General features: G+C 29.7%; 2 protein-coding genes across 24 annotated transcripts in view; one reads left to right on the plus strand and one right to left on the minus strand.

The window, feature by feature from the left end:
- Positions 1–26,393, plus strand: part of LOC121118926 (uncharacterized) — a 363,098-nt gene that overhangs the window by 199,480 nt on the left and 137,225 nt on the right. For 8 of the 21 annotated variants that reach the window (XM_071888265.1, XM_071888268.1, XM_071888276.1 and 5 more), the window contains one exon: positions 13,776–13,793. The exons of 12 other annotated variants lie outside the window; for them this stretch is intronic. In XM_071888265.1, coding sequence (XP_071744366.1) covers positions 13,776–13,793 — 18 coding nt within the window. Of the gene's footprint in view, positions 1–13,681; positions 13,794–26,393 lie in introns of all 21 variants that reach the window. One more of the 21 variants, XM_071888267.1, reaches the window with a different exon arrangement.
- Positions 11,319–13,244, minus strand: LOC121118927 (guanylate kinase). Of its 3 annotated transcripts, none has more exons than XM_040713529.2 (2): positions 12,752–13,244; positions 11,319–12,350 (listed from the first exon to the last, which is right to left on the minus strand). In XM_040713529.2, exons 1-2 carry the CDS (start codon positions 12,813–12,815, stop codon positions 11,734–11,736), a joined length of 681 nt encoding a protein of 226 aa, XP_040569463.1. In that variant the 5' UTR covers positions 12,816–13,244; the 3' UTR covers positions 11,319–11,733. The 3 variants fall into 3 exon arrangements, with proteins under 3 accessions (XP_040569463.1, XP_040569464.1, XP_071744380.1); XM_040713530.2 differs by having other exon boundaries at positions 13,056–13,222; XM_071888279.1 differs by having other exon boundaries at positions 13,015–13,169.

Here is a 26,393-nt window from a genome sequence, read left to right on the forward strand (position 1 = left end):
ATAATATTACTTAGTAATTGTCATTAGACAAGTCAAAAATAATGTCCTTAATATACATTGCACATCCAATACATACATTTAAAAAGCCCCCATTTTAGATTTTTTTAAATAAACTTTTTTCAGCAATGTGGCTGCATAAGTAATTATCACCTGAGTTTATTTCGTTTTGGTTTTGATCAACTATTTGATTAGTTTTAAGTTACATGTATTGATTATTGGCTTTTATTATTGCTTTTGCTCATCATTAATAAAAGTGCCTGTATGAATTCCTTCACTTTAAAAAAGGGGAAGCGGAGAAAGATAATTGATTATGTTCAAAAGGCCTTTATAACACCATAAGGGCACAATAGAACATAAAAAATTGACAAATAGTTATGGTGATAAAGTCCTTTATAAAAGGTAAATGAACCTTTTATATAGTTTTCCATTATAAGGAATGGGTTTTGCAAGTCTTTACTAGTTTGTAGATCTATTCTATTAGATTAAATATGACAATCTAATAATTACAGTTAAATATATTATATTTATATAGGTATTTATTTATTTATTGAGTAAGAAATTTATGACCACATTGTTTTTTCCTTATAAAGAAAGGCTACATGTAGAAACAATTTATACATTACTGGGCCTTGCTAACTCTTATAGTTCAAGGTTCTGTGAACCAATTTCAAAGCTAGAAATTCCGTCCGAAACTCCTGATCTTATGTTTGTTTTCTCACGTCACTCTCACGGTAATAATGAGCTCAAAAGGAGACGTTCGGATCACCTCTGCACTTGTAACTTATCTACTTTTCCTCAGGCACTCGACACATTCTTATAAATAAAGGCATTACAGTTGCTCCTATACTTACTATGATTTGGTTTTTGTCCTGCCTGCTGAATGCCGGGGGATCCTCTACTATAAACTTAATGTCCGAAATTATTTCCACTATCTCCATAATTGGGCTATTCCTTCCTTTAGTTCTCCCAGTATCAATAGCCCTAATTTTGGGCATACTTTTCAATATAAAATTGTTTTCTATCACCTCTCAAGGAAACCCTAAAGAGGATAGCGCTCAGTTAACTCCTCCCAGGTTTGCTCTTACTCTCTCAAGACTATCCCACCTCCTGACTTCCGGCATGTTAATTATAGTCGCACCTATAATAATTTTTTAGTAGTGACTTAATAGATATACTACTGGATTAATTAGATTTAACTACCCTTATGGGGACCTTAAGGTTAGGCAAAAGAGAGGAGGGCCCGCCCCTGACTCGAACCTATCCAGACTCCCCTAGTATTAGTTTTACTAAAATCAAAGATTCTCGGGAACCTCATTACGTTAGCCCCGTCAGGTCCTGGGTATTTATTATCTTTACGTTATTAATATTTCACCTCCTGAAGGAGCTTCTTAATTTGGCCCCCTAGACTAAACTACGCCTTCCTTTGTGCTCCACTTTGCCCCTTACTGGCTAGTAAGTTTCTGACCAAGAACACAGTCTCCCTTGTCAAGCAGCGGCTTTCCAAGACTGAGAATGAAAAGGAAGCTCTCAGATGCAAAACCAGTAGTGGGGAATCAGAAAAAAACTTCTGCCTCAAGTCGATTTCTTCTACTTACATCCCTGACTTGGACCCGTTTGATTCTAATTTGTAACCACACGTAGAGTCATGAGCCTGCATCATCCGCCAACCGAACATATGAAGGCCTCTGTCAATGAGCACTGAGATAGTATGAGAGAGGAGATATTCACAAACGGTGTCCAGCCTTTTGACGCAACCTGAAGGTCATCAACGGCGACTGCATTGAGAAGTAATTGATCTCAAGGAGTATGTGAAGAAAATTGAAGAAGATATAGCTGTAACCGATTTTTTATAGAAACATCTGTTATTGAAAAGTGTCGTCATTTCCATGCAACACCCGGTTAAAGGTACCTACAATAGACAAATAAATAAAATAGAGACTTTAATTGATTGGGTATTCGGTTTAATAGTGCTGTTGTAAATTAAAGTCTTGCAGTCAAAAAAAAAATCCAAAAATAGAAATTTTTTGTAGAAAAATTTGATAAATTAATTTTCAAATATTAAAATTTTTGAAATTTTTTTTTCAAATATACAATTTCTATATTTAAAATCTTTTCAAAAACCAATACTATTCTCACAAAAGTAATTTTTTTGAAAAACAATTTCCAAAATCCCCAACTCTTCAAAAAAAATATATTTTTTGGAAAAAATTCATAAATCCCAAGCTTTTTTCAAAAAAAAAAAAAAAAATAATAAATAAATTTCTAATGTAAAATTTTTGGAAATAAAAAATTCAAAACTCTAATTTTTCTGAGAAAAATTAATTAAATGTCTTTGTAAAAAGCAAAAATTCCTTAATTTTAGAGGGTTCTATTTTTTTTTTTTTTTTTTTAAACTTAGAAAAGTAATAAATAGTAAAATACCTTGTAATAAATGAAAATCGGAATCACTAACTAAACATTATTTTCCCTGTGCCGATCTTGATTCCAATTCAAGAAAAAAACACCCGGTTCTTTTCTTCCGATTAATTGTCGCATCACTAATTAAAATTCAAGTTGTCCCAGAGTTGGTGATTGAGCGCAAGTGGCAGTTCTAGGTTTTCTTTTGTTTTTTTAAGTTATTTCTTTATGGATAAAATGCTTTTATTTAAGAACTCCCGTCAAGGAACGAAATAAACTCGTATATCAAGGTATTATTCTTTATTATTTGATCTCTGGATATAAAGATGTATTATAATTTAAGGGACAATTAAAGAAAAATAATTGATTGCTTAACTTTTTATTAGACCATCAGAGTCAATCATAGTTGAATATTATTTATCAAGTTAGAAGTGTCAGTTATATTAATGTAAAATTAACAAACAAATGTGACGTCATATTATAACCTTTTTGTCAGCGGATATCTTTGCTCAGTCATTCGCACATCTTGTTACTTCCAGACATTTCCTTATCTATAGGTTATCAGAAATAGAAGGTCATGCCATAACGCGTGTACGACTGATGTTTGACTTCCAGCACGCTTTTTAATTTTGACGTCATGGTGTATGAGTGGTTGCGTGTTTTATCTATATCTGTCTTACTTACCCAGCAGTTGGTACGATACATCAAATTGAAAATTCTAGCAAGCCCCATAACATAATGGTCTAACCCTGTATTTCTATTAACCTTGGGTAGTAGCTACCTACTAGTGTTGAGACTCGATCAAAAACCTTTTTTTTCGCTTCAGTCTAAGCAATTTTTTATCTACGAAATTTATCCAAATCGAAGTAGGATTGCATTAGTTAAAATTATAACAATGTCAGACCGCTTTAGTATTTCCCGAAACTAACTCCATCCCTTTTATTTTGAAGTAATTTTATGTAACCTAAAATTACTGGAATAATTTCTTAGTGACATACTGTCAGTCAAATACACACTATATATAGTCTTAATACTACATTTTATATTTGCATTTATTCATCAAAATCTTAATTAAGACAAATACAGTTAGTAGCTAGTGATTGCAAAAAATTAAAATATATCCTGACTGTCATCCCTATTCATGCTTATTTACAATAGATAAATATTTCTATGGAAAGAACGAGTATGGATGCAAAAATCCATTTTCATTTTATTTTAGCTTTTGCAAACTAATGAAGGCATTAATTAATTAATTAATAGTTTTCATATTATTTTGACACGACCATATCCTAATATATCATCAACATAGATGAAAATAAGTTGATAATGGAAGATTTAATGGCTTTTTGTAGTTGCTATCTGAATAGTTTTTATTTTCCAAAGCTGTTATCATTGGTTTTTTTATTCTTGAAGTGAGAATATAAGGGTGTTAAAGTAATCACTGGTTTGTAAAAGACAAAGCCTAACACTGAGTATTTAAAGCAATATATAAAGCAAGCTAGAATAAATTTTCTCAAAATTGAATGTGGATTAGATTTTTATTCTTCTACGAATCATCATCTATAATTGTTAACCCTTCGGAGGCAAGTGCTAATTACACTTGAATTAATCAAAAAATTATCGTATCAATAAAAGAATGAGAAACTGACTGATTTTATTAGAATGGGCCGTTCATACTCATATTCATAACGTGGCCAATAGGTATAAGACCCATAAATCAAATTAAGGTTCTTAACTATAACACTATATATATAATATATTTTGGAGGGAGAGGGGTGGATTTGTGTATTTTTTTCTTAAAGAGATACGAAAATTAAATTTCAAATATTAATTTTTTTGGCAAAACTTTTTTTAACCCATTTTTTGCGTAAAATTTCTTATCCTGACCAAAAAAAAGTTAGTACAAAGCAAAAATTATGTTGTTTGGTTGGGGGCTACAGCTGTGGACGCCCCTATATAATTACAATTCTTGGATATCTTAACTCATACGACAGATTTAAATACATTGGGATTTTCTCTTTTTCTTTATTATTATTCAAGATTATTTTTATGTTGACTCACCATATACCTTTCATTTGGAAACCCCATGTTTTTTGCCATGTCCTTTAACAACGTAATTTTGTTCTTTTCTACGCAATGTTTTATCAAACAATGTACTACCTACGAAGACTAAAAAATAACATTTTTTTTTTGTCACTATTTTGTAAAAACAAACATCTTCTTGGCTGCGTATCTTCTACAATGTACATTAGGGTGTACCTTAATACCAAAATTTGGGAATTTAGTGTCGCCGGATATTTTTTATTTTACATTTTATTCCTCCAACAAGAAAATAATCATGAAACGTCAAAAAAAAAAGGTCCTTCATGGACTCGTTTTGATTTGAAAATCTGTAAAATGTCCAAAAAAAAGAGAAGGAATTTGGAAGGTATTTCTTTAAAATTATCGATTTGAATCAAGTTATCGAACTTTTATATTTTTAAGTATTATAGATAAAACATATATTTTGAAACAATATTTTGACAATTTATCTCTAGCTTACCTCATGGTACGAGTATTTTATTTCCAAACTTGCTGCCGATAAATATATTTTCTCTTATGGTACTTCGTTTAACGCGCATTTATTTAAACGTTTGTCTTCATTTTTACTTCTGAAATCTTATTTTTTGATACCAAATGTATAATATATTATATGTAAATATACTTTAGTTGTTCACTAAGGCCAAATAACACACCCTACTTTACGAATTTATAACTTTGGACTACGAAAACTCTCTATTGAACTCTTAAAGGACGACCTTTTATTTATTATCCGGCGATACCAAATTCCGGTACAGTCTAATGTACATACGTATGTGCATAATCTTAAAATAATTTAAGGATATGTGCCTAAATGTTTATTTATGTATTCATGGGGTCAAGTTTAAAAAAAACAGAAATATAAGACATTTTTTCCTTTTGACTACTAAGAATGTATCTCATTTTAAGCCTATTACACACACACAAAAAGGAAGGAAGGTCGTTCTATGTAATGTATGTATACTAGTCTAATCTTAGACATAATTTTTTTATTATTAGAAGTTCTAGGGGATTTGAAAAATACTCCTTGTATACTATATATATAGTCTTCGTTTTATTTTCCCTTCTAAGTTAGACATGAATAGAATACTAAACATTGAAATGTTATTTCATAAATTATTATCATTAAATTAATGTACTTATCTATTTTTATGAATAGTTGTATAAACATATATGTATGTAACTTATGTATTCAATGTTCCATAGTGGGATATGCCTGAGGGACTCAAGGGAAGGGGTGGACACTCAGTGGAACAGTTGTCGGGGAACTGAGGTAAATTACACCAAATGGCGTAATTAAGAAAATTTTGATGGTAATTGGAGTACTACTCCCTAGTGTTAAATTAGATAAATAATATGTCACTACAGGGGGGCTGCAGGGGGTAAAAAAATAATATTGGATTTTTTTTTTCAAAAAAATTAATTTTTTGAGAATAGCTGTGGATTTTTGAATTTTTTTTTAAATTCCAAAAGCCCATAATTCTACTGAATGCCCATGCACTAGTTTTTGGTAAATTAATTTTATTACCAGTTTTTTGGGGTAATGCGAAAAAAAGTTTCCCGTTCTCTGAAGTAGAACATGTTTTTTCCTTCTCATTTCTAATTGACTTAAAATTGTCAACTGCCATTTATTCCTATTTGAAGGATCTTGGTGGCGTTCTATTGTGCAAACATAAGACAGTGAGTTTAATTATTTAGTATAATTAGCCAATAGTTGCAATATATTTGTCGTAATGATCATGCATAGTGCAGTGTCATGGCGTCGCTAGCCTCTTTTTATGAGGGCTTGAGCACCAAAAATTTGTATCATAACAAAATGGCTAAAAAATTCTAGGATTCAAAATTAGTCAGCGCTATTTTTTTATTATTATTATTTACCTCATTCTCAATTGATTACAAACTTTCAATAGATAGCTGTCAAAATTTTATGACAATCTATTTTTTAGTTTGTGAGCTATTGTGCTAAGTCTGACCCTACTTTTGTTATTTCTAAAACAATGGATGAAAGACAATTTCATGTTTTAATTTAACATTGCTTCTTTATGCGAAACAATATGGTTCAAGACAATAAATGGCTTGAAAGTGTTATGTGACTCCAATCCATAAAGCAAAAAAAAAAAAAAATATTATTATGGCTAATTTTGCCTGAAAAAAAAAATGTTTTTCCTTTGTTAAGCCCGGGACTTATATATATAATAAATAAACCAATTAATATAAGTAATTGTATTAGAGTGTTGATAATTTTTGGGAAGGAGCACCCCCTTCCAAATGATGAAAATAGAAACTCCCCAGGTGTAGTAGGAGCGTCTACAAGCGATGAGCTTGAGGGGCTGTACCCCCCGGATTAAGGAATTTATGTTCCTTTTTTACTAGAAACTTTAATATTTGAAATTTTATATATAATTTATCAATTTTTTCCCCAATCAATTTAATTTTCTGTGAAAAACTATGGATTTTGAAATTTTCTCAAAAAAATTAATACAATAATTTTTTTCAAAAAATTATATACTAGAAATTTAATTTTTGCAATTTTTTGGGAACAGCTGTATAATATATTTTTTTCAATCTTATTATTTGTGAATAGCTATGGATTTTTGAGTGTTGAGTAAGACTGAAGCAAGAAATTGGCTCATCACATTTTTATACCTCAGAATTTAGTTCAAGGAAATTGTTAGTCTCTTGAGTACCTAATAGAAGTCTCTTAATCTTTCCAAACTTGACCACGATAAAAAAAAAAAAAAAAAAATGATTTTGTTATTTTTACCTTTTTGGAAGTGTATGAATGCTTTTAAAAAAAGTAAAAATTATTTTCAAGGCATAAATAAAAATTTTATATAAGAAATTTATATTTTTTGTCAATAAATAGTAATTATTATCAAAACATTACTAAAAAGACTATTAAAAACAGTTGGTAAAGATTTCCGAATAGATATGGCAAATATTGAAAGGGTACGAATACTTTAGGGCTCAACTGTTAATGAAGTAAAAAATAAATTTGAGATTTTTTTCCTGTTAAATATTATTTTTTTGTTGAAGCAACAAATATTTATTTAATTTTTTTTTGTCCTGTTATTGTTCATTTTCTGTTTGTCTGCTCTTGAGTCCTTTCATTTTGCCTTATATTTTTCTGAGATCCACAATGACCAGTGGCAGAGTAGGAACAAGGCACAAGGTTCATGGCCTCCAGTGATTAATAAAATGAACCGGTGCCAAAGGGGAGAAAGAGTTAAGAAATTTAAAAATGGAAACTACATTTTTTTTAGAGACATCTTTCCAAATGTCTTTTATAAAAAAGATCATAAAAACAATAAAAAAGTATTGAGCTTTTCCTCCAAAAAAGATAATTATAAAAAGTAAAATAATATTGGTTTCTATATAAAATATTTCAATGAAATATGCATACAATTTATTAAAAAAATCTCGTTTGAGAAAGTAAATTATAAACCTTCGTGAAAAAAATGCCTCAGTTTCAATTATATTTAAAAAAAATAACTTGAAATTTATTTTCAAGAAAAAAAAATCGTCTTTTTAAAAGAAGATTTGAAATTTATTTTCGAAAACAAATTCAAGATCCGAAATTCCCTTTACAATGAGCTAATTTTAAGAATAATAGACTTATGTACATTTTTACCTTAGAGGCATGGAAATTTACACATGATTTCGCTTGTGAAAATTTTGCTACTCAGCCATTGACTATGGGTCTCAATTATCTAAATTAATCAACTCTCTACATACATTAATTTATAAAAGATGAAGAATTGAATAAGAGAAATGATTTATACAATAACTACGACAAAAAGAGTCATTGTTGAAATGTTTTGACAAAGTTTTATATCCATTAATCATAGAAAACATTAGAGAATTCATATTTAAAGGTGACACATGGCTTAGTTTTTGTAATATATCATGATGTTACATTATTTGTTCATACACATTCTCGAGGATCGATCTCATCTTTATAAAACGTTGTTAAACAGCATAATTTAGTGCCTTTGTACAAGGAATATTATATGCGTGGGATACGCCCAACTAAAACAGTGGTCGGGGAAGAGGGGTAAATTACTCCAAATGGGGTAATTTAGTAAACCTTGGGGCTAATTACCGTTGATATTAATCCATGCCATAAAGAAGGACTTTTACTTACTAGTTTTAAATGAAATAAAAATCATGCCACTACAGGGTGTTCGCAGGGGATGGACTGAAGGGGCAGTGGCTCCCCCCAAAAAAACAAAAAATTAAGGGATTTTAAATCTTTATATTTGAAATTTAATTTAATTTTTTCCAAATAAATTAATTTTCTATAAATAGCTATGAACTTTTTCTCAAAAAATCTAATATTAAATTTTTTTTTTTCAGAAAATAAAAAAAAATTGAAATAGTTTTTCAGAAAAATTTATATTTGAAACTTAATTTTTGAATTTTTCTTGAACAGCTCTGAAATTTTGAATGTTTTTTTTCTAACAATTTAAATTTTTGTTAATGGCTTTAGATTTTTGATATTTTTTTCCAAAAAATTTAATATTTGTAGTATTTAAAAAAAAAGAATAATTAACTGTGGATTTTTGAATTTAAAAAAAGAAAATTTTTGAAATATTTTTTCTAAAAATTTAATTTCTCAATTTTTTCCCCATAACAACCAAATTGAAAAAAATCCTTAAACCTAGTCGTAATATGTAATCTTGCGGACGCCCCTGATATGTCGTCACATAAAATATATTTTTCTCTGAATACAAAATTGAAAAGAGTGGAATTTGAAAAGGAACATAATAGCCACTTTATTTCAATACTTGATATATGTCATATAAGTAGTCTGGCTGTTAACCTTGGAGTTTCAAAATAAGAGTGTCATGTTCTCACTCCTAATCAGCGTGATAAATAAATAATGATGTTGAAATATGTACTGTCATATGTGTGAGAAATGATAACATTTTATGAATACATATCTCATCAACCTTGTTGCGTTATTTTAAAATGTTTACGATGATAATGTATTTCTTTCTTAAGGAGTAATCCAATGATTTGATACCTATAATACCTCTCTACCTAATAATGAAATCTACTTTCATTGATATTTTTGTCTCATATTTATATGTACATCAGTTAAAAGTTTGTTTCTTTAACCTTGGCGTTCCTACAATTAGTTGAATGGATGTATTGTATTCATTCCTCTTGTTGTTCTGAGTTATTGACTCATTTAAGAGTGTAGAATATTTATGTTTCCAGCTTCATTTTCTACGATATTTTAAATCACATTGCATGTAGACGTAGTACATAAAATGAAAGTGATTAAGTCTGAGATACACTTCATGTATCAAAATTTTAATTCTCCCTATTGATTGACGTCATACAATAATTTTCTAATTTAATTCGTAGGATTGGCTCGAACGAAACTTTTACAATGAATATTTTATATAGCTACACATTTCCAAATAATTAATTAATTTTGACATAAGAGATGTAATGCCTTTAAGGTTTTTTATTTTACAATATTATTTAACATATTAAATTCCTGCCATTCTGTTTGAATGTATTGATTTATTGGTAATTACATATTCATAAATAAATACATGTCGTTAAAGTATGTCTCTATTAATGAATTTAAGCACGGAATACAATTTATTTCTTTATATCCTATGTACGTATGTTCATTCAACTATCCTTGGTTAATATTTTTTCCCCTGCGCAATATTGGGAACAATTAAAAAACTTACTTTTTTAAGCCATTTAATTTTTTTAATATGGGATTTTGACAATTTTTAAGCCTCTTGTACCGTACCAAACATGATGTTTTGAGTTAAAAATTTTAGTAGTCATATTTTTTCGTTTATTAGAAAACAATAATTGATCCCCTTTTTTTAATAATTTAAGGGTTCTATGATATGTTAAATGATTTGTCGTTTCCATGAGTCTAATGTAACTATCATAATATCAATAGCTACTTGTTTTTTTGGCTATTTAAAAATAACATGGATATTTATAAGACATAATCGGTCAGTTAACATTTGGATCTAAGTAAAATATACAATCGATTAAAAGCTTTAAAAATCCTCATTTGGGGTATAAAATACTCGCAAGGCTGATACAAGCAATATGTCCCTACTGTATTTATTTTTTAATGCGATATAGCATTTTTAGGGCTTTAAAACATGATGGTACGTGCTTGATAGCTAGTTTAATTTTCTGTATGATGTATAAATGTCTTCTCTCCACGTTAATATTCTCGCCATACTAAAGGAAAAATAAAAACCCAATTCTAGGACACTTTGCGGAAAATATTTTTGCCAATTGACCAATTTGTGGAACGGACACATGACCGAAAAAATTAATAAAAATATTTTAAGATGATTTATGTTGCAATACTACGTAATTATGGTATACCAATTTTAAAAGAGTAAATGTTTTAATTATATGCCATGAATTACAATGATTAAGTCTCTGACTGAAGGATTCTGAAGATGGGTTTGTTTTTGGACAATAAATTTACACAACACAAGGTGTATCTGCAAAAAGCAATACAATATATATCCACTAATGAAATCCAAAAATTGACAGAGTACAACAAAATACATTGTATTATATAGTATAGCAACATGGATCATCATTAAAGTGTATTTATTATTTTTCCGGAAAAGTGCCATAGCGCGAAAAATGTCTTATAAAGTGCGTACAAGATACAAACATTCAAACTAATCAAATCGATAATATGGAATAGTAAAGGCCTTGAAGCCTTGTGTTATCAAGAGGCTTCTTTTCTTGCTTCACATACATATTATATCTATCAATTTATATAATAATATCAAGGTAGTACATATATCCTAAAGACAATTCGTTTTCTATTAATATAAAGGTTTAAATATTTATTTTCTTTAGTATCACTTTGAAAATCACTGATTCAACAAACAAAAACCCCAAAAACTCTTAATGTAGGTATACATAGTTCAATAGTAATAATAATAACAGTAAAAAATGATAAATACATGGATCGAAATACATAATTGAAAAATAAAGAGAGGATGTATGATGTGCTTCGTCACACTAATGTACAAAGACACTTACAAAGAATCAATTGATTAACATAAATCAAAGATAAGAAATGCTTGCTAGTATAGGTAGTAAAAAGTGATTTTTAGTTCACAGTTCCATTGAATATTTTATGTACATACATCGATAAATATCTTTATCAGAATGATTCCCCCTTCTGGAATAAGGAGAGGATGGAGATAAGACTATCAAAAGATTTAAATATTTAGAATTATCTTATGATATAATATGAGAAATCCTCGATAAAATAAAGCTTTTTAATTCATTGTAAGACCTATCAAGATCATCATTAACAATCACTGTATCAAATACTCCAGTAGTTGTTCCATATTCGATTTCTGCCTTTGCTGCTGACATCCTTCTCGCTAGAGATTCTTCTGTCTCAGTGTTTCGACTCTTGAGCCGTTCTTCTAAAACTTCCATAGAAGGTATATTGATGAATACATAAAGAGGTTGAAGGAACTCTTCCTTGACTTTGACCTGTCGTACTCCTTGTGCATCAATGTCCAATATACATATTTTAGAATCATCCGACACAACAGACTCTACAGCCGCAAACGATGTTCCGTACATATTGCCGGAGAATTCCGCATTCTCTATAAACTCTCCTTTTGAGAGCATGTCTTTCATTACCTCTCGAGTTACGAAGTGGTAAGCTGAGCCATGTACTTCACCGGGTCGGGGTGATCGAGTCGTGTGACTGACAGAGAAGCCGAACGCGGTTGGAAATTCAGCAGTGAGCTTCTTAATGAGAGTAGATTTACCAGAACCTGATGGACCACATAAGACTAAGGTTTTATGCATAGTTTTGGGCATGATAATCGAAGGCAACACTAGAATGATATAAAATACAAAGTGAAATGAATTGGATAAATTCTGATGAATGGAGATGTGATGTATAATATTCCACGACACTCAGGAAGGAGGGTCGTTAATTAATTTAATTTCCTTCAGATAATGAAACGAGAGCAACAAGACACGTATTATGAATGATACAATCACATGTACACACTTGTTTGGAGGTAACAGCAGAAACAGGACAAAACAATAAAACATTCCACGCATTTAAATCCATCATTTTAATGTTTAAATTTTTACCTGTCTCATAGGGATGTATTTATTATTTACTATACTAATTGTCGATTGAAAGTAAAGGTAGATAAATTTGGAAGAAGGGGGCAAAGGGAATCACGAGAAATATCAAAATGCATACATATATATTCTAAATACTCACGTCTTGATGACTGTAAATTACGAATTCCATTTCGAAATACGGGATTTACTAGTGTTTCTAACATTGTGCGAATAAAGTTTACTGTATTTAGTATTTAATTAAAGTATGAAGACAAAGCAATAATGAACAAATCGACCCAAAGCCACTTCTATTATTGACTATTGATACGAATTAGTAATTAATATGTATACTCGGAACTTTCTTGACAAGTTCACCTAAAGTACATGCAGACAACTGATATCTATGAGCTCAATAGAAATTACCTTTCTAGCGATTTCTTTAATTCAGTATTGTATTTATATACCTCAGTAAGTAAACAAACAAATAAAAGTTAAAAACAAACTCCAAGACGACAGCCTCCGTTGATGGAAAGTCACTACGAGTCCTGCTCTGTATATTTCAAAGAAATAGAGTGTCTATAAATAATAAAAAAATAAAAAATATGCCCAAAGCAGAAGAAACAGTCAACTCTTTTCTTTCTTCATTCCTTAGTAGTTCTATTTACACTCCTACAAATGCTGCACCGGCCGGGAAGTTGGTTGATTGGCTGGTCCATGTTGAGGTACATTTGCTACACAAAAATAAGGTTGTAAGTCTTAGCAGCTTTCAGATTTTTAACTATATTATAGAGGGGGTGCGTAACGTTACTTCCTCCCTCTCTGCTCTATACATACAAATTGGAACTATCTTTATGTATTATATTTAACAGGTTGTTATTATAAAAGATATTTTGATTAAATCAAAATGATAAATTAATTTATGAAGGCTATATATATATTGGATTAGTTTGTAAAGGCATGTGTGTAAAAAAAAAGCATTTGTACTCACACAAGATAATGTTCTTCTTCCAATAAAAATATAATACACTTTAAAAAAATATGTAAGGTTGAGTGATTGTATATATTTTTAATTCCGTATATTTTTTTCTAGGTAAGTGCATACAAAATGATACTATGATATATATACTATCAAAATACTTGCAAATGTGTATTTTATCTTTATATTTGTTTTATTTCTTAACAAGCGTCTGTAGTCGGAAAAAGTAAGTAGCAATCTTATATTTTTAGTTTTCTCAGGAGAATAATTACTCTATAGCCAAAAGCTATAAATACTTTTTTTTAAACTTTTATATTTATTCAGGAAAAATATTTTTTTTCTTTAATGTGGATGATAATATGTATACATTAGATGTTCCATTTTTCATATACTTACACTTTATTTTATTTTTTTGAAAGTCCTTTAGTGTTAGTAAAATACGTTTATAAAACCATCGAAAATTGTGTTCCCCTTTGACTATGCTCTTAGAATAACTTGTTTCATTTATGCAAGGCGGAGAAAGATTTTATTTTCTCTTTTAATGTTTAAAGTTGTTGATAAGTTTCTGTCTTTATTTTTCTTCTTGACAGAAAGTGTGATAATGATAAATATCGATTTTAACGTAGTTTTGTACATTTTTATTTATTGGCCATCAATCCCATAAATGAAGATTATTATTTCTGTGGAACAAATTAGTTATTTTATATCTGAATCTTTAGTATATTCATGATTTCATATAATGAGAAACGAGCAATAACATAGTAGAATAAAAGTGGATTTTTCTTTATGTATTTTTGTCTTTTTTTACATTGTAATAAACAACCGAAGTATTGAAAAGATAAAATTCATCTCTTTTAGATCGAAAAGTAAAAAAAATAATACTTTAAAAATACAATAATTTTTGGAAGAATCTGAGAACCGTGATACAAAGCATATTTTTTATTAGGTAACTTTGGCAAGAACTTCATTTATAGACCAATTTCAGATAAATCAATATATACAATTATTTTCTAAGTAACATTTTGTAGACCCTGTGCAAAAACATGTTATTTGGACAAAAGCTTGAATAATAATATTTAACTTTCATTATTAAAGTGATTACATCTTGACCAATATTCAAATTCTTGCTATCATCTAGTCATTAGATTATAAGTTTTTTAATTATTTATGCAAGTTTAAATTACTAAATTTATTAAATGCATCTACCAGATAGTACGTTTGTATTCTTCTGCGAATTAACATAAATTTCTACCAACAAATTATTCTTTTTCAGCATTATTTTAACTATAAATTAACTAGCTAATTTTATATTTATCCAAACTAACTTTTAACTGAACTAGTTTATTTTTTAAACTGCATTATCTTAACTTAAGTTAAAGTTTAAGTGATAATCCACCGACATGTTATTGAAGGTGTTTCGTTCTACATTAGCCTCCACGGTTAGTTATCATACGAAGCAAACTTCCCTTGTATTGCTTTTTTTACTTCAAACCAGAAGTTTTTGGTATTTTGAATCTATATATTTTTCTTGATTGTTCAATTGGAAGTGGAGAAACCCCTAGCCAGACAGACCAACAGAATATATTTCATTTAGAGCCTTGATAAATCTTTCAATTTACTTGAATTTAAATAGTTATTTTTTAACATCAAAATTAACAGTTAATTTAACTTAAATTACACTAAAGTTAATCAACTTAAACTTAACTAATTAAAAAAAAATAACTTTAACTATTTAATTTTTATAAAATCCAAATTAACTTTAACTCAACTAGTTATTAAAACATAAAATAATAATGAACCTTAACTTAACTAGTTAAAAAGAAAATTTAACTTCCCCATTACTGACCTTAACTCATCCCAATAATTGAAATACAATTCATATAATTGACTCACATAATTCTATAATTCATAATTGGGCTGTACTCCGTATGTGTATACGGAGTATATATAAAAACAGATGTAGTTAGGTCAGTTATTCCCAATCGGAGCACCGCAATGGATCATGTAGGGCTTCACGAGGTTATCAAAAAGTGTATTTTGTAACAATAAAGAAGTCATCAAAAGTTTCCTCAAAATTGTCTTTTCTAAATAAATGTACGAAATAAAGTTAAAAATCAAAAAAATATTTACCTGAGTTTTTGCCAAAATTTAAAAAAAAAAAAAAAAAAAAAAAAACCCGCATAAGCATTCCGTAGTGATAAAAAGTTAAATCACTGAAGTTGTTATATGGAAATTTCTTCAGTGACGTAATACTAGCAAAGGGGTACCCAGCGTTCCTCTGGCCAAGGAAGGAGCGAAAAATTACATTTGCAATGGTCAAGGTTATTTCTTCTTAATATTTTGACCCCTTCAGTGAGGTCGAACATTATAATATAGACCCTGTATAATATATATGTATACTTATGAATAAAAAAAAATCTTTTATAAACATCAAATGACATACCACCATGTAGGTATGAATAAATTTGTCTTGATGAGGAGTGTATCTTTTATATTTTTCAAAAAAATTCCCAAATCGAAATACGCAAGGAAAATTTGCCAAAACTTTTATGAAATAATTTTGCAAAAAAAATATTAGTTAATAACATTTTTGGCGTTGTAAAGAGGAATTCAAACCTAAAAAGTTATAGGTAATAATGCTGTCAAAATAATTAACCTCGATAACTGGTTCATATTTGCAAATATTGGAAAAAAATATATATTAACATATTCCGGAAATTGAAAATATCACATGACAGGATTTTTAATTCTATGTATAAAAAGTATCAATTCTTCTCAAAAATTGAAAATTGACGTTTGGTGAAAAATAGAGAAAGAAATTGAAAAAATATTTGGAAAATGACATATATTTCCATTAAACATCAGTTTTTATTTGCCAAATTTATATGCAAATGAGTCTCCAGACAAATTTCTACAAACTTTATTAAATCTTCAAATCCAATATTAGATCGTCTTCTTGCATTTTTTGGGACCAGAAAAATAAAACCAATGCGCAATTTTTACCGATTTTTTTTTTTTTTAAGACGTCAGTCCCTTTTGGATTTGTAGCTCAAGCTTTATCTAATTTTTTGGGTATAGAATAACTTCCCCTTATTTGACCCCCCCCTAAAAAAAAAAATCCACACACCCATCCTAGCCTGACCAGGTTAAAAAAAGTCACCCATAAAACAGTTTCAGCATGCTAGGTCCAACGGTGTGGGCATCCATATAGGACCCACACAAAAACTGTATTTTATGTACATATATGCAGACAAGGGACATTCCAACATTTGAAAAATATTTATTAAAAATAGTAGTTAGATTAGCCTTTTATTTTTGGGATATACATATATATTAACCTTTATGAGGTTTTTAAATTAGGCCAAGTAGTAAATACAATTAACAATAAGAATTAAATCATTCTATCCTTGTTAGCAGAGTTCATTAATTTTATTTCCTAATAAATTTTGTTAAAGATTTAATAGTCATAATTTTTCTATTATTAGAAGGAGTTATTTTCTAATTTTTAGAGACAAAAAGAACTTCAGTGAAAATACTTTTTAATCTTTTTAAGCCTTCGAGAGTTGATCCATTTTTATATACCAGTGTTTATATTCTATTTTAATCTTAACATATTCTGCAAACGCATATAAATTATGATATACATAAGAGAGGTGCAACAAACAGCTACATATTCGATGCTACATGTTAACGCCTCCAATATTTGATTAATATTTGCTATTTCTTCTCCTCTTTTATCAAACATAAGACAAGATCAAGGTTAATGGAAATACAATGTTAACCATCATGTAATTGGGCTTGTTAGAATTTTCAATCTGATGTATTGTACCGACTACTGGACAAGACAGGCAGATTTTGAGAAAACATGCAACCAATCATAGTTTATGACGAGACTATTGCTAGAATTTTCAATTTGATGGATCGTACCGACTGTTGGGCAAGAAAAACAGATTTTGTCAAAACACGCAACCAGTACACGCGTTATGGTATAACCTTATATTTTTATTGCACAAAATAATGTCCTCCTTATTGCTCAGCAACTATGACTTCATATTCTATGGGTGCCCATACTATTGGCCCTAGGAGGCTGAAACTTTGCATGGGTTCCAATTTTCTTGGGGGGGGCACATATTCTAGACCAAAAATTAAAAACAATAAATACTATTGGCCCTAGGAGGCTGAAACTTTGCATGGGTTCCAATTTTCTTGGGGGGCAGTCATATTCTAGACCAAAAACAAAAAAGCTCAAGTCAAGCAGTCTAGATTTGGGGTTGAGTTATAAACCAAAAAGTGACTAGTGTCTAAAAGAAAACCACTACACGAATAAGGGTGTTTTCTAAATTTATTCAAAATAAATTAAGTTAAAGGTAAAAAGAGAAATCAATGGGTAGACGGAATTTGGTTTTTAATTCAGGTACTAAAATTGGAATTCCAATGGAATATTGGATTCATGGTGAACGTGATTTCCTGCTCCTTCGTTCTCCCGAGCAATTCCAGGATAAACTATGTTACTTTTTGATAAAACAGGGACCTCACAAATAATTATGCGCATTTTAGACCAATTAAATTATCATAAGCAAGATCCAAAATATTGCAAAACTGATAATCTCAATAGTAAAAAATTATAAATATCCAATTATATATTTGAAACTTAATTTTAGAAATTATTTCCCAAAAACCAATATAATATATAAAGTATATTTCTCCGAAATATTTGGGCGTTATATTTATGAAATAAAAAAACTTAAAAGTGGATTCAATATTTGAAAACAAACTTGCTTTTTGCCACATACATGGACTTCAAAATAGATTTATAGGTTAGAATGGAGTAATTTTAATACTATAATGTTTACTTATTCTTAATCAGTGCAACTCCATCTACCAATTAAAAGAACATTTAAAATATATATATATATATAAACAGCACAATTTTGTTCCAAAGATATTCTTTCTTCCAAACTAAAATTACACCGCAAAAAATGGCCTGTAAAATAATTTTTTTAATTGGCCCAAGCAGGAAAGATTTCTGCATATGGGGATAATAATATTAACCTGAAAATGGGACAGTCTTAAATATATGAATGAGATGTGCGAATATTGAAGAAAAAAAAAAGTAAATATTTCTAAAACTATGTATTATACATAAATAGACCATCAATATTTCAATTTTCTTATCTACATAATATTATCCTTGCTCCTTTTCACCATTGATGAAGGAGAAATATTTTCAGGTTTCTGTTCTTTTTTTAAAATAATATTATTATTATGAAGAAGAGGTTCTTTCATGTTTCCAAGAAAATGATTATATCTTTTATTGTTATTATCACTCCTATAATAACTTTATTTTTCTTGAGTAAAATGTATTGAAAAGAGCACAAAGGAGCGCTCATATGGAAAGAGAGTTAACCGCTAATGTTCATCAAAGGTTGTGACCTTATACAGATTTTTTGATTGATTATGATGAAATGTTCTTTATATATATAGGTTCTTGATTGATTGAGTCATTTATTGGAATATTTTGTAAGCTAGAAAAAGCTCATTCTAAAGCGTTTATATAATTATTAGTGATGAAATTATTAAAAAAAAAAAATCTGATGCCTATTCGATACGATTATACTATAAATTAAATTCCCGATACCGATTCTTTGATATTTTAAATAATAGTTAAAAGATACCATTTTTCTATCAGAGGCGTCCACAGGATTATATTTTGGGGGAGGTCTTGGTTTTTGGATTTTTTTATGGAAAGAATGAAAAAATAAAAATTTTTGAATTTTTTTTTTAATACCAAATTTTTCGGAAAAAAATTTTAAAATAAAATTTTTAGGAAAAAAAAATTCTTAAAGCAAGATTAAAAAAAAAATTCAAATATTAAATTTTTCAAGGAAAATTGTAAAAATCTGCAACACCTCAGAAAAAAATAAAAAAATATTCAAAAATCCACAGTTCTCAAAAAATTTAATTTCTGATATAGATTTTTGAAAAAAAGAAATAATTCAAATATTAAATTTTTAGGAGAATAATTCCAAAAATACGTAATTATTCAAGAAAATTAAATTTTTTAGGGAAAAAATTCTAGAAGAAAAATAATAAATTAAATATTATTTTTTCGATGCCGATCCTGATTCCAGAAAAGCCATCCAATTATCCGATTCTAATTAATTGTCCCATCACTAATAATTATCAGACTTATAGTTGAATAATAAAAAAAGCAAGGAAAAACTAGATGTTGCTTATTGCTTTTTAGAAGAAAAATGCAATCTTTTTTTTTTTTAATAACGAATAATTTGTTTGGTTATATTTTGTTTGAAGAATAAAAACCTCAAACCATTCGTTTTTCTTTACCACAATTAATTAATATTTTGTCACTTCTCTTCTTGGGCACAATATAAATATAATTATATAATATTGTCACATTTCAATCAACTCCACATTAAAAATTACATTACATTAATATTAAAAATAATCTAATATTGTGATTGTTTTATCATTTCTAGTCTTGCACCAAACATAGGCTACTTTTTTATATACCATGCACCAATCGGTCTTTGGTACGTCTGTGAATTCAAGTATTATACAACTTTATGATACATTTAAATCTTCTGAACAAATTGACCCTTTGGGTGAAAACCCCAAAAAGGAATGCTTTGAGGGGCAATCATGTTAATAAATAATAAAAACCCAAATTTTATTTCAATTTTTATTATATTTGTTACTAAAGTTTTCAAATTTTTTTTTTAAATTTAATTTTCTGTGATTAGCTGTGGATTTGTTTAAGTTTTTCTCCGAAAAATTGGATATCTGAAATTTTATTTCAATAAAATTTTTATTTGAAATTTAATTTTCTGTGAATAGCTCTGGATTTTTAAAAATTTTCTCCGAAAATTTAATTTTTTGTGTTGTTTTTTGAAATTTTTCTTTTCTAGAAATTTAATATTTAATTTTGAAATTAATTTCCAAATATTTTAATTTTTGAATTTAATTTCCAAATATTTTAATTTTTCAATTTTTTTTTATTGAAAAATGTATCCTTCCTCTAATTGGTTGTAGTCGGAATTTGTCTCTCTCACACCCTGATTTCATTATTTACATATTAACATAAAATCGAGAGCCTAATTAAGGAGGTTTTTGAAGGTATATTTTCACTAGAAAAATATCATCAAAAGCTTTTTTGGAATATAACTAGAACCCAAACTTTCTCCATTTATTTCTTAACAGATTAGAAAATGAGCAGTTTTTCCAAAAAATGTCAAAATGAGCCAATTTTTAACAATTGAGCGATCTCTTATAAATCCTAAAGCGTATTATTACTAATATTCCCAGGGTTGCTTTTTTATAGAACACACAATTATCTTTTTTTTTTAATATTACGGTACCTGATCGGATTTACAAAAAAGAAACTAAATAATAATTGATGAACATGCTAATTTTTGATTGATATATAATGAAACTTATATTATGAAATGAATTATGAAAGGTGTAAAAGCTCGATAAATCCGGGGGAAATGGAATCCCGAGAGAGAAAACTACATATTATAAATCTATACATGAATGTTGTGTATTAAAATAGTACCTACATACATTCACAATATGAAAGGCATACATAAGCATGAATTATGAGGTTATTTAAACACTAAATTGGAGGAGAGTGTATGGGAAGGGGGGCATCTGAAGAATATAATTTATTAAAATAGGTATACATATACACTTGCAAACATATATACATATCAGTGGAATAAATATTGAATATATGAAACATACCAAACCTTTCTTTTTTCTGACAATAAAGAGTTTTCCAATAAAAGGGCTTATTTTAATATTCAAAGAAAAATGGCATTCTGTGAGATAAATGACGCGGCCCGGAAACTTTTACCGTAACAGAACGATGGTTTCGTTGCTTGTGTAGCACGCTGCACCATCTTGTTGAAAGTTAACCTTCTATCCTTTTTCGAAAAGGAGGCTGGAACAACAGTTACGGTGAATAGATTACTCTGTAGAGAGATGATTGATAATTTTTATGGCCAGAATTGGATGGTCTTGATCTGGACAACATTTACTTTCAACAAGATGGCGCTACGTGCCACAAAAGCAACGAACCCATCGTTCTTTTACGGGAAAAGTTTCCGGACCGTGTTATCTCTCGAAGAAGGGATCGCAATTGACCACCGAGATCTTGTAATTTAACACCTTGCGACTTCTTCATTAGGGTCCATGTGAAAGATAAGGTCTATGCCAACAGCCCAGTGTCGATTCAAAACATAAAATATGGAGCTATTGAGGGTATACAACAGCCACTTTGCGATTTGGTGATGGTAAATTTCATAAAAGGATACGGTCCTGTAAGCGTAGGTGTGCTTGGTATTTGGCTGATATGGTTTTCCATGAATAATGGCATACCTTTCTCTGTACATTGAAATAAACATTCGATCATTTATCTCCAAAAATTCAATTTTCCTTTGAATATCAAAAATTAGAAAACCCTTTACAATTTATTAATAAAAATATATGTATATAAAATATGAAAGTTCTCTCACCTCTCAGAAAAGATAATTATATCAATTCTTTTTTTTGTTCCAAAATATATTGTTTTAATATATTTTCTAATCTTTAAAAAAAATGTTTTGCAAATTCACGAGTTTTCTATGTACATATATATGTAAATTATATATTTATTGAAAGACTATATTTCTTTTTGAATATGTGCATTGAGGGCATGACAGGGTGGTAAAGAAAGTGTTAGTATATATTTTTTGGCGATAATGTATCTATGTTTTTAAAATATATATTTATTTTTCTGGAATGTGTGTTTAGTTGTAATTATGTATTCCACTCATCATGAAAGAAAATCAACATGATAATTTGAAGAATGTCTTATAGGGAGAGCAGCATATCTGTCATGAACGTTTCATTAGATCAGCTACAAAGCAGCTGTGGGGAAAGGGGAGGGGGACAATGAAATAAACAAGGACATATGCAAGAATTACTCCTATGTCGATTCTCAATTCTACTCTGAGTCCAACAAAGACTTGCACTGATTATTCTGCCTCAAATCCTCAATGTTACTTTCAGTCAAATGTTCAAATCAGTTTTGCGGTAGAAAAGGAAGTTTACTCCTTATGAAATAAAGGATAACAGCTTAAGAAGAAAAAAAAAAACAAAAAAACATGGGCGATATAAAAAAAATTTCCAATTAGTGTCACTGAAAATAATATTTGCATGGTGAATATATATTTAATATATCGCAACACCATGATAGACAGTTTAAACATGATCTAATGAAGACATCTGATAACTGTTTTAATGAACTAAAATGCTTCGTTAGAAACCAATGGGAAAATGAAGGTAACAAGATCAATATTTGCCAAAACATAGTTGGCTACTCGACCACTTTTTTGCCCGCTAGAGGCGTTGAAATTCCCATGAATTTCTATGTAACTAACTGCGCAACCTTCATGAATCCACCCTTTTAATTGAATATAAGAAGGTTAATAATGTGAAAGCAAAATGAAATTGCATACGTCAAGAGAAAAAGTGATAAAGCAACGGCAAAATTGACTCTCTGGGATTATCGATTCGATAATCCCAGAGAATTTTGAGAAACTTCTTTTATCGATTCCCGGGAAATTTATCGACTCTAATATTTAACTCTTGGAGTGAGGTTATCCTCAATTCGTTAAGCCTGTTTTGAATACATTTAGAAAAATGTGAAAACTTTTCTGCAATGTCGCTGTAAAAATGAAAAAAATTCACAAAAGCAAATAGTTTTCAATAATTGAAAGGAGCTCAACCTTCTTAGAGATAAAAATACTTGTGGGAATTTGTCGGTGGGAATGATAAGGAGCTTCTTAGAGGTAAAAAAAAAGACCCTTAGAAATTGCAATAATTGGAATCTAACTTTTTTTTTGTTTCCTTTGGCAAGATACAATTTCAATTTTTTCTCAAAGAGATTCTAATCTTTTCACGGGTGAGCAGGAGATTATTCACTGTAGAAATGAACTTCTTAAACAAGACACGCAATTTGAGTGATATTTTTATTGAAAAAATCCTTGAGAGACGTCAGTCTCAAATAATGGACCTCATTCAGTATTTTCATGATACTGAATATTTGACAAAAAAAAAAGAAAAAGAATGTTGTCATTAATAAAACAAAGGTTGTCAATCTTGCAATGGAGTTGGTGAGAAGACTTTTTTTCAAGTAAAAACGAGTCTCGTAATCAAGAAGTAATGGAAACGGTAGTTTTTTCAAAAACAAAACTCAACTTTCAAAAGGCCAAACTTATCGAGTAAAGCTTAACGAATTCTTAAATATAAAAAACTGCTGCTAAAGTAAGAGATAATTTATTTTGCTTTGATAGAGTAGTTAAAAAAGCTATGGCTTTGTATAATCAAACTGGGGGCTTTAATGAAGCGTAAGTCCTTGTAGATTTATAAAAGGCACTTTTTAATATTCCACAAACTTCTAACGAACCAGAACGCAGTTTTTAAAGTCTTTGAGTTTTCTCTACTAACCTTTGCAATCGAATAATAGATTATATTTTTCATGATTTGTTATTATTACACACAATTGTCAATTTAAAGGATCTAAAAACTGAAATATAAAACTTTTTTGTGTCAATAATGTTCCCGATAATTTTCTAAGCATTATTGATACTATCGATTCCCGGCAATCCCCCCCCCAAATAGATCATTTGTCATCACTAGTGCCTACTATTTGTACTTTAAATGCACTATATATCTTAATCATTATGCTAAGAATTTTGGATGAATGTTAGTATGGGTTGGCTGAGGTTACAATTGATTTATTGCGTTTTAAAGGATTCTTGACATATTTATTCATGGTTAATTTTAGTACAGACTCATATTGGCTTAGGCATATTTATATGTAGATATCTACATATTGAATCAATAGCAAGCATATATATGTATGTTTGAAGAGTGTTAAAAAGCCCTTTCCAATAAAAAGATGGGATATATGTAGGCTTATCAATAAGGATTGATAAGTTTTATTTATTCTCTTGATTATTTTCCAATATCTCTATCTCCAACCTACCTATGGCTATGAGATGCATGTCAACGCTTTTACCAACACATACTAAACTATTGATATAAATGCCCCTAAAACATTGTCTAGACATATCTCTTGTTGTCTAACCCAATTTATGTACATAGTTATAAATATCTTTAAAATGTTTTTTTAACCAAAATTTGAAGAAAAAAGCATACAAAACAGTATTGTAATTGGATTAGTGAAAGGCAAAATGGAGCAATTTAATATTTATAGGTATATTAGATGAATTAACAACTTTTCAAAAGTATTAAAATAGTTTCTCTTAAAATTATTATTTCATGTAAAAAATGACTTATAAAAAATCGTATTGGGCTCACTTTTTTTGTCCATCATGTTGTCCCTCAGATTCTTTTAGACAAGCGGTTTTCAATGTGAAAGAGTGGATATTTTACGAAAAATAGTCATCATATTTTTAGTAAAATGTATAGATGTAATTGTTATTGTCATTATACGTGTAACTCATAATATAATTAATGAATGGATAAAAGATATGAAGGAAGTGTAGGTTTTCTTAAGTAACATGTCACATTTCAATGGGTGGGACTCCTCAAAGAAAAATACAATTTAACCGATCGAGAGCAATATACTATGCTTGGATATTTAATAAGTATATATAAAATTATTTAAGACAACAATTTTATTTTAAATCTTAAACTAGTATGAGTCAGTCTGTTCCACGAACGCATAAGGGGGGGGGGAGGGGTTGGATGCATTTAGACATAAAAAGGGGTTGTGTACAGAGTTCGAAGCAAAACGTGTACTGTTAATAAATGCTAATTATGTAATTAAAATAGCGAGGTTTTGTGATTTCCCCAACATATTCCGAATCTCCTGTCTTTTCTGAATTAGTAAACAATATTAAACATTTCTCAAATCTTTCATCATGAGTGATCAAGAAGCAAAAAGGCAGAGGACCTGTGACCTTCTGGATGCCAACATTGAGGTGACAAAGATTATGGACATTGTGAAGTGCTCCCAGAGCTTCATTTTTATGGTGGTCAAGATGAAAAAGGATGGACAAGACCTCTCAAGGAAGAAATAAGTGGGGGACAGAACTTGAAAAGGGATTTTGAGTTTCTGGGGGACCTGAAGAAGAAGATCAAGGAGGACCGCACAAAATCCATGAATCGTCTCTCTAACGAGTTTGACGTGGATGAAGGCACAATCAGGAGGGATGTGGAGGGGTAATTGGGGTTGTCTTCTAACACAAGGACCCCACGCCACCTGTTGACGGACACTCTGAAGGAAGGGAGACTGCAGAGGTGCAAGAAAGTTCGTACGTGGATCAAGGCAAATGAATCCAGAGTAAAAAAATTCTCTGAGGAGAAGATCTTCACCGTGACCAAGTCTACAACCGTCTGAACGACCGTTGGCTTGGAGGATCACCAGAGGAGGGTAAGGGGTCCTTTGTACAAAACAACCGGCCCAAACAGTGGTCCTGGGGTCATGGCGCCCGAGGGCAAGAAGATGCCTCCCTTCTTTTTTTAGGCTGTGAGAAAATCAGCCAATACGCCTACTACAAGGTGCTGAGGTTCACCATACTACCATGGATTAAGGCCAAGGTACCCAGAGGACAACTATGTGTGCACCCAAGATGGTGCACCCGCACACACATCGGCCAAATGCCAGAAGTTCTGCGCCGACAACATGGCTGATTTTTGGTCCAAGGACATGTGGCCATCATTTTCGCCGGATTTGATCCCCTAGACTTTGATGTGTGGAGGGCTTTGGAGAGGGAGGCTATCCGGACATCTCACC

This window comes from Lepeophtheirus salmonis, chromosome 5 (assembly GCF_016086655.4).
Source record: "Lepeophtheirus salmonis chromosome 5, UVic_Lsal_1.4, whole genome shotgun sequence".
Classification (NCBI taxonomy): domain Eukaryota; kingdom Metazoa; phylum Arthropoda; class Copepoda; order Siphonostomatoida; family Caligidae; genus Lepeophtheirus; species Lepeophtheirus salmonis.

Excerpts from the sequence above, each read along its gene's own strand:
- LOC121118927 (XM_040713529.2), bottom strand. The coding sequence starts at position 12,815 with ATGTTAGAAACACTAGTAAATCCCGTATTTCGAAATGGAATTCGTAAT. Across the intron at positions 12,351-12,751 it reads TAATTTACAGTCATCAAGAC|TGTTGCCTTCGATTATCATG; the intron begins GTGAGTATTTAG and ends ATATCATTCTAG.